The 9,585-nt window shown below is 39.1% G+C and overlaps 1 protein-coding gene across 2 annotated transcripts in view; it reads left to right on the top strand.

Moving 5' to 3' along the window:
• Positions 1-220: 220 nt before the first annotated feature.
• CENPN (centromere protein N) overlaps positions 221-9,585 on the top strand; it is a 14,579-nt gene continuing 5,214 nt past the window's right edge. Inside the window, exons 1-6 of one of the 2 annotated variants that reach the window (XM_036345141.1) lie at positions 221-359; positions 1,415-1,595; positions 2,800-2,845; positions 5,003-5,062; positions 5,470-5,546; positions 7,966-8,142. In XM_036345141.1, coding sequence (XP_036201034.1) covers positions 1,425-1,595; positions 2,800-2,845; positions 5,003-5,062; positions 5,470-5,546; positions 7,966-8,142 — 531 coding nt within the window. In that variant the 5' untranslated portion in view covers positions 221-359; positions 1,415-1,424. Of the gene's footprint in view, positions 360-618; positions 729-1,414; positions 1,596-2,799; positions 2,846-5,002; positions 5,063-5,469; positions 5,547-7,965; positions 8,143-9,585 lie in introns of those variants that run through there. The other variant, XM_036345142.1, reaches the window with a different exon arrangement.

Here is a 9,585-nt window from a genome sequence, read left to right as displayed (position 1 = left end):
CACCTCTGAGGCGCGTGCGCCGCCCGGGCTGGACGGGCCCATTCTGGGGGAACTGAAGGGGGAGCCAGCCCACAGAGGCACGGTGAAGCCTAAAGAACAACCTGAGCCAACAAGTCAGATGTCGTGTCTGAGATTAACTGCATTTAAGCAATATTCTCTGCTGAGAAAAACGACGTGAGAGCTCGCCGAGTTTCACTTCTGCCGCTTCCCCCACGCGGCCCCCTGCGAAGGAGAGACAGTCCAAAGTTTGCGCCCCCCGGGGGGCGGGGCTCCAGGGCTGCGGGGACTGCCATTGGTGGCTTTGAAGGCACAGCGGGCGGGAACAGCTGTAAGAAGTGAGGCGGCTGGCGATGTGAACGGTAAGAGACCCCCTAACAGCATGGAAGCGGGCCCCAGAGGGTGGAGGAGGCCCGAGAACCCACATCCCAAGCCTCTGAGGCAACTTTCTGGGACTGCCACACGCCCCCAGGCGGGGGACTGGCGCTTGGTCACGGCTGAAGGCTGAAGGCAGAAGGGCTGGAACTGCGGTTGAGGCTGGCGAGGGCTATGACGCTTGGTCGTGACCTCACATCCGCCCTGTGGGGGCGGGCTTACGAAGGCGTGCGTCAGAGCTGAGCCGCTCCGAATGGTCACGTGACGGCCTGCTCGGCTAGCCCAGCCTTAGATTGCTGTTTTGCCCAGTGTTGGGTGTTTTGATTTTTCAGTTAACTTGGCGTCCGTCCTCTTAGGTCCATGCAGCCTCCCGCGTTACTTCTTATGCTTCTTGTTGCAATTCTTTAGCGGTGTAGTTCTACAGGAAGGTCACTTAAAAGGGCTCTTTTTTGTCATGCGTTCATTCAACAAATACATCTTGAGCACCTTCTATAAGCCAGGAGCTGAGCTGCATGCTAGAAAATAAGAAATTAGGTCATCACAGGGAATCAGAGTTTACGCAAGAGTTTTTCGACTTTGTTAGTGAGATTAAGTGCGCTCTTTCTACCAAAATTCTTCAGAATGGCATTCTACACACTTTACCCAACATTTTTGGAATCTTCTGAGGCACTCTAAAATGCAGAATCTCAAGCCCTACTTGGTGACTTGAGTGTGTCTAGCATGCATACGTGCTCCTTAATTTGTTACATGAATTAGTAAATGAATGAATGGTTTCCATATTATTGCCTTCAAAAGTTCAAAATACTCTAGCCAAGAAAGGAGAGAGAGCACTAATTTTTAAAAACTCTGAAAGACATTTAAATATACAGCTTAAGGAGAAAGTTATTAAATCCTCTTGTTAAAACACTTTGCAGATTGCCTGAGAAACAATAAAATAAACATTTGGGTGTTTGACCTACAAATCAAAATCTCAGGCTAAAAATATGATGTTTAAAAAAATTAACTGTTAAGTTAAACTTGTGCTGTTTTTGTTTTATTACAGTGCCAAAGAAATGGATGAAATTGTTGCTGAGTTTATCAAGAGGACCATCTTGAAAATCCCAATGGCTGAAATGATGACAATCCTGAAAGCCTGGGATTTTTTGCCTGAAAGTCAACTGCAGACCATAAACTTCCGGAAGAGAAAGGAATCTCTTGTTCATGACTTGGTTATGCTTTGTGAGGTAACAATGTTCAAAATGATTAACCTTGAACTTCATGCTTTGGTTTTTTTCTTTGTTCCCTTAGTCCAAAAGGGATTTAAGGCAGCTGCTAAGCTGTGAAGTGATGAGGCTACGTACTGCTATAGTGGAGAAGACACTAATTTTTAATTGGCTTTTCAGCTTATCAAAACTGCTTACAAATCATTAAGAAAAAAGTGAATACCATGTGAGAAAAAAACAGACAATACAAGTAATGAGCAGCATTCTTTTTATACCTATGAGATTGTCCACGATGAAAAGATAATACTCAGATGTGCTGGTCGAGTTGTATAGAAAGAGATACTCTTTCACATGTATTTATTTATTTATTTGCTTTTTGCTTTAAAAAGATTTCAGACTTTCAGAAAATTTGCTAGTACAAAGAATTCCCATGTTCCAGTATACCCTTCCCTTAGTCACTTTTAAATAAATATACTTTATGACCCAGCAGTTCCACTTCTGGAAATTAATGTGGGTAAAATCATAAAAAATAAAGAAATGTATATAAATATAATTGATATATATATGTAATTATAAATATGTAAGTATATATAAAGACGTTAACTAGCATTGTTTATAAAAACAAAAAATTGCAAATAAACTATACATAGAAGATGATTATACTCCACATAAAATATTATTCAGCCATTAGAAAGAGTAAATTAGATGTTTGTGTGCACATTGAAAAAAACTATATGCTATGCATACATATAAATGTATAATGTATAAAATAGTGGTTCTCAACTGGGATGAATTTTGTCTTCTGGAGGATACAATGTCTGGAGACATTTTTGGTTGTCAAAACTGTAGGAGTGGGGTGCTACTGGATTCCAGTGGATAGAGGCCAGGGGCGCTTCTTAATGTCTTACAACAGCTCTCCACAACATAGAATTATCTGACACAAAACATCAGTAGTGCCCAGTTAAGAAACCCTGTTGAAGAACAAAACAAAAATTAAAAGTGATGAATGAGGAGTAAACTGTGGGAGAACAGGTGTAAGTACCTGTACTAAACATGAATCAGAAGGTGTGTTTCTTACTTAACGGGAGAGTAGATCGGAGACAGGTTAATAAAGTATTGAGAGGGTGCTCATAGTCTGTCCTAAGCAATTCTAAAATGTGCTGTGATTCTAGGGTAGAATCAAACCGATAGCCATGTTTACTGAATATTTTACCTTTTCTTTCAGGAGAAGCATGCGAATGTCAATGATGCTGCCCTTTTAGACATTATTTGTAAGTTCTGGTGATTTGTATTTATATTGAACCAATACAGTTTCATCAGAGAGGTAATATTGTAGATAAGAGCTCAAGTTGACCTGGTGTGTAAAATCCCAGCTCTATCGCTTACCGGTCCTGTGTCCTTTGCCAAGTCACATTGCCTTTCTAGGCCCCAGACTTCTACTAGTAAATAGAAATAATAATAGCACCTGTTAATATAATAACATTATAATAATATAGCACAGGATCGTTGTGAGGGTTAAATGAGATCATGCTTGAAAGGTTCTTAGCACAATGACTGGCATATATAAGTACGTATTAATAGAATTGAAAATATATTTCTGAAAATTTGTTCTTATTATAGTGCATCTTGTAAGGGACGTAAGGATTAAAACTGACTGGACTTTTCACGTGGTGTGGTCTAGGGCAGCAGTCACCAACCTTTCGGATCTCACGGACCACCAGTGGTCCGCAGACCACCGCTTGGAGACCACTGGTTTAGGGGGACTGAGTGGGAGGAGCACACATGGCTCCGGGGTTTATAGGTGCAACTAGAAGGACAGTGGAGCCCCTTGCTAAGTAAGATAGGGAACACTAGAGGTGGACCGTTTATGTCACAAAGATCATAGATTAGCCTAGGACGTGTTCTGTTTGAGGAAGTGTCTTCATGTATTTAAGTCCTTGCCACTTAAGCATGAACTTTTGCATGATGTTTAATGGAATCATTACAACAAAAATTTTAATTTCTATTATTATTATAACAACCTTATTCAGAGATCAGTTAGCAGGCTATCTTAACTCTGAAATACAGAATCAAGAAGAAAATACCAGAAAGGAACAAAAGCGCTTCAGATGCTGTCTCTTGGGCAGGTATCACATTGTGCCAGATTACACCTGTTTAGACAAAACTTAGGGAATCAAGAATTGTCAGGCCATTGCTATAAATGGGGTGAGAGGGAGATCTGGGGACACCAGGCACCAAATATAAAACAAAAAAACCCCCACTAAACTGTAGGAAGGACAGAAAGTACAAAAAGCACAGTAAGTTGGTGCCCTTGTGTGTTAGGGTCAGCAGCCCCTTTTTATGGGATGCAGAGCACCTTGGTCCTAGGTGCAAAGACACAGGGATGCAGATGGAGGTCAGTACAGGGACAGAGTAAAGCCGGATGATAATGTAGTGGGATTGAACTTAATAACTTCCTAGGTCCATTTTTACTCCAAGACACTCTTAAGTTTATAACTCCTGAAAGGTGTCTTCTATATCATTCATTCATTCATCAGATACAATACAGAGTGCCAGCCAGTGTCTAGACCAGGGGTGGGCAAACTTTTTGACTCGAGGGCCACAATGGGTTCTTAAACTGGACCGGAGGGCCGGAACAAAAGCATGGATGGAGTGTTTGTGTGAACTAATATAAATTCAAAGTAAACATCATTACATAAAAGGGTACGGTCTTTCTTTTTTTTAGTTTTATTCATTTCAAATGGGCCGGATCCGGCCTGCGGGCCGTAGTTTGCCCACGGCTGGTCTAGACACTGAATACAACAGTGCACAAGACAAAGTCGTGTATTCCACAGGATTCTAGTTGGGGAGACAAGCAGTATACAAATGACCATCTATATGATGTGATGTAGGATAATGGTAAGTGCTATGAAGTAAACTAAAGCAGGGTGGGGTGAGGGGGTCAGATTGGTTAGGGTGATCAGGAGCTATTTTATTAGAGACTAGATGAGGTGCAGGAATGAAGTATGCAACGAGCTAGAAGAATGCTTCCAACAAAGGAACAGCCAGCTAGTACACACACCAGTTATGGTGAGCACACCATCCCTGGCATGCTCAATAAATGCTGCATTCTATGTGGAAATAAATGATCTGACTTAAGAGTAAATGCTAAAGCTCTATTAGATTGAGCTAATTCTTTATGACATGTTTTATTTGGAGTAAATGTTTTATTTGGAGTAATTCTTTATGACATGTTTTATTTGGAGTAAATTTCATCCATGTAAAATTTATCTTTGAATAAAAATGTATAACCGAATTTATAAATTACTATTTTCTCCACCTTCATGTTATTTTATAATTAAAAATAACATGAAGGTGGAGAAAATAGTAATTCATAAACACAGTACTTCTATGATATAATAGCAATAAGTTCTTCTTCCCTCTCTCAGATACTCAATTTCATCGGCACCAGAAAGTTTGGGATGTTTTTCAGATGACTAAAGAACCAGGTAATATTTTCCCTTTTAAAGTAAACATTTAGTGGGCCAAGGGGTTCAATGGGGAAAAGGGGAGACATATTTAATACTTTCAACAATAAAGATTTTAATAAATAAAGAACTTATCTAAATAATAATAATAAAGTAAACATTTACATTTGATATTTTGGCTATTTAAAAATGAATAGCAGTATGTTCCTCTTAAATCACTTTTTTTCAAAATGAGGTGATTATTACTCTTTGGGGAAATGAAAATATATTTGGCAATGCTGTGTCAGAGTACCAGCAGCATCTCTGTGATTTGAATATTATTGCTCTTTGAGGTTATACAAATGCTTGCCTTAGGGTCTTTGAAATGTATTTATTAAAGACATTGTAGCTCCCTTAATTTTTCTTGATTTTTCTTTTCATTTTGACAGGTGAAGATATTGACCTTTTTGATATGAAACAATTCAAAAGTTCATTTAAGAAAATTCTTCAGAGAGCATTAAAAAATGTAAGATTAAAATCTTTCTGAACTTCAATGAAATTCAATTCCATGCATCTGTGCTACTACCTTTTTTTATTTGTAAGAATTTCAAATAATATTATGTGCTATTGTAGTTCATAACAAGAAAGAACTTTTTATTATGCAAACTTTCTGCTCACCTCTCTCTTTTAAAAAAATATTTTTTTAATTGATTTTAGAGAGAGGAAGAAAGAGGGAGAGCGATATAGAAATATCAATGATGAAAGAGAATCATTGATCGGCTGCCTCCTGTACGCCTCACACTGGGGATCAGCCCACAACCCGGACATGTGCTCTGACCGGAAATTGAACCGTGACCACCTGGTTCATAGATTGATGCTCAACTGCTGAGCCACATGGGCTGGGCTCCCCTCCTGAGGATCTTATTTAACTGCAACAGATTTTACTTAAATAGCCCTGGGTGCCTAGTAGCTCCTGTAATGGTCAGAGCAGCTCAAAACCACCCACAGAATCTTTCTGCCATTCCATTTCCACAAGCACCACCTTATTGTCGTAGGTTTGGGCAAACTCTCCTTCATTCTCTGTCCACGTTATTCTGTCTCAGTCCTCCTTACATATAAAAGCAGCCAAAAAATCACATTTGCCATGGTATGGCTGTCCTCCTTAGAGTAGTAGTGCTCCCTCTTTTTTCATACACAATTCTTTGATCTTTCCATCCCTTTGCCTCATCCTTTGTAACTTGTCATTCTTTCTACGCATCCACTTGTCAGTGAACATATTTTCTCCTTTCTTAAAATGACCCTTCTTCGTGTGCTTTGAACCCATCTCCTACATCCTCATAGGGCCTACATCTTCGTTTTTCTCTCTTCTTTCACATTCTCAACCCCTTCGTCTACTGATGCCTACTCTAATGCTTATAAACATGCCTAAATCCTAGTAAAAGCACATCCATTCTCCATGCTCATCTTTAAGCATAAAACTCTTGGAAGGAAATATTTCTTGTCCCTCATGTAGGAGTCCCTTCATCACCACCCCTTCATTTTTCTGAGGATCTTGCTATAAGAATATAAGATGGAACACCTGGTATCTGAGGATCTTGCTATAAGAATATGAGATGGAACACCTGGAGGCCAGCTGTTCAGAATTATACTGATTCTGTGGACATCTTGGTTTTTTTGTCCATTGATTTTTTTAAATATTTTTTGGATCGGATATAGACCCTTATGAAAATTTTGATATGTGATACAGCATGTCTCTTCAGAAAACATACACTTAGATTTATATACCTGACTCTGCATCCAGTTCAGGGAGGTCACGGGCTTCTTGGAGCCCTCATTTAAAAGATTCTCATTCTGGGCTAGAGAGACTACTTGACTATGTTGAGTGCTACCAGTTTTCTCTCTCTAGTTAAAGTGTTCCCTCCATATATTTTATTTAGTCTTGATTTTACAGGTGTTTTTACTTTGGTAACATGACACCCAGAGGCTATTGAGAATAAGACCCTATCTTCCACTCAAGGCAGTAGCGGTCCGCTTGTTGGGACCAATCGCTGTGCTGCTCACTCAGGGAGGGTCAGACAGCTATGCACCCTCCACGCCCAGGACTGGGGAGGGTTCCTTGTCTCATGCACCAAGGGGATTTGGAAAAGCAGACAAATAAAAAGCGGGCAAAGTCAAAGCAACTGCCTTCTTAATGCCAGCAGTCACATTACAACCAAATTACTGGAGTAAGGTATAAGAGGGTGGAAATGAAGAGACATGGGCCAGCCAAGTACACCTGTCTCAAGTACTGCCTTTGCAGGGTCTGAGCTCTGAGGGAAAGCTGAGTCAAGGGGGAGCTAATAACTAAGAGTAGGCTACTGAATTCCAGACGAACTGATAGTCATATTTAAAAGTTTAGGAAGGTCTACATTTTATCCATGAAATGGAAACCAAATAGAATTTCCTATTCTCATCACATAACTTTCCTTTAATTTGTAGCATCTCAGCTAAATGCATAAAAGCATTAGGATTAATATATTTTTAAGTCTATATATATTAGTATATATTTTAGTGTTGCTATTAAATTTAATAGTGCACCCTAGTTCTATGTTCCATGCAAAAAAGGCTCCATTTTATAACAAATATCATTTGTAAGGCTGCCTTCATAAACTCTTACAGGTAGAGGAACAGTTTTTCAGGACAAGCCCAAGAAATTATTGAAAAATTCTGGTATCACACCATGATTGTAGGTTTTTAATTTTTTTTCTTCCAAAAGACTTTGCAAAGCAATACATATGTCTGCAAAACAACCACAAAATATTTTCTCAAAGATTCCCAAAACACTGTAATGAAAAGTAGGAGACAAGACTGTGTGGAAGATTACAGTGACATCCTTCACCCCTAGAAAGCACATGTTGGTGCTACAAGATTTTAATTAGGAAACTTAAATTTTCTTTTTTAATAAGGTATCAGTCACCTTCAAGGACGCTGAAGAGAATGCAGTATGGATTCGAATTGCCTGGGGAACACAGTGTAAAAAGCCAAACCAGTACAAACCTACTTACGTGGTATACTATTCCCAGACTCCGTATGCCTTCATTTCTTCTTCCAGGCTGAGGAGCAGCATTCCCCTTCTGGGTCAGGTATGGAACCAGTTACTACAGCTATAAAGTTGTATTATCTTATCTCAAAGGTCTGTGTAGGTTTAAGCGCTATGTAAAATGCCACATGTAATTCTTGATTTCCTAAAATAAGGAAGAGTGGTTCTTCTGCATATGGGAAAGTGGTATAAGCATTGGTTCGGAGCTCTTCATTATTGTCTTTCCATCTAGAATTATGCGTATTTAATGTAAAACTTCAACCAACACAGAGGTCTTTAAAGATCAACCCTTAGTCTTTTAAAACTTCATATCCTTTTTCCCAATCCTATTTACCCAAAATAATTACTGTTAACAGTTTTGTTATTTCCTTTCAGATGTTTTATTACAAAAACCAGAATAGCATATCACCTGTCATTTGCTTTTTTAACATTTCCATGTGTTTCCATCTGACACCTCACAACTTTTTTGTGACTGCATAATTTGCCTATTAATGAACATTATTTTCATTTGTAATCATTTTCCTTACATTCTTTGCACAAGAAGGAGCGTCTACTCACAGCCTGCTTCTTGTTATAGCTCTGGCTTCCTAGCATCTTTCCCCCGAATAAGCCATCCCTACATAGGCCTGGCAACCGCTGCTGCTTCCACTCTCTATTCACAACTACAGTGGCACCTCAGTTGGTGCCAGAGCTACCACGTAAGCTGGTTGTAGGTGAGCAGCTCCACCATCCAGGCTCCATCATCTCTAGTAGAGCGAGCACTCCACAGTATGGATCTACAAGCCTTAGGATCCTGGCGGGCAGACTTGCTTGTCATTTAAATTCCTTGGCTGTTTACTGAAATGGCAGAAGGATTTCTGCTACATGCTTCTACTTCCCTTTAACACTTAACTCTGCTTCTGTATGTTTGGGATCTTTTCCTCCTTAATATATACTAGTAGTGGTGGTTCATCCACTTACAGCCAGATGAGTCGCCCCTGCCATAGCTAGTTTAAACATTGCCTCACAAGCTAATGTTTATTTCCACTGTGAATCTTAAGGCAAACTTATCTCTATTCTCTAGTTCCAGGTAAGTATTTTATTAATTCTGTTTCTGCCTTCTAACTTGCTTCTCCAGATAATGGGAAGCTTTTATAAATTGCATTTAATATGTACTTTTTTCTTCAGTATTTGTCGTAAAGTATACATACTTGCATTTTAGTGTGGCAATATCATTGTAATATTAGATGACTGGTATTCCAAAATGGTAACATTTAAGTATTCATTGTTTATTCCTAAGTCTGAACTTAATGTATTATAAATCCTAACTTTAAATAGGAACACAGTTCTAAAAATGGTATAAAAGATTTTGCATTTATGATCATTTTAATGCCATTAGCCTTTTTTTGTCTTTTAAAAAAGCTGAGTAACAGGACATGAGATTACATTTTTCTGGGTTTCTCTTTTCACTCGCAAGTAGAAAGTATTCACTTACTGCCACTCTTAA

This window comes from Myotis myotis, unplaced genomic scaffold (genome assembly GCF_014108235.1).
Source record: "Myotis myotis isolate mMyoMyo1 unplaced genomic scaffold, mMyoMyo1.p scaffold_m19_p_19, whole genome shotgun sequence".
In the NCBI taxonomy this organism is placed as follows: domain Eukaryota; kingdom Metazoa; phylum Chordata; class Mammalia; order Chiroptera; family Vespertilionidae; genus Myotis; species Myotis myotis.
This window is presented reverse-complemented; position numbering and strand designations above follow the sequence as displayed.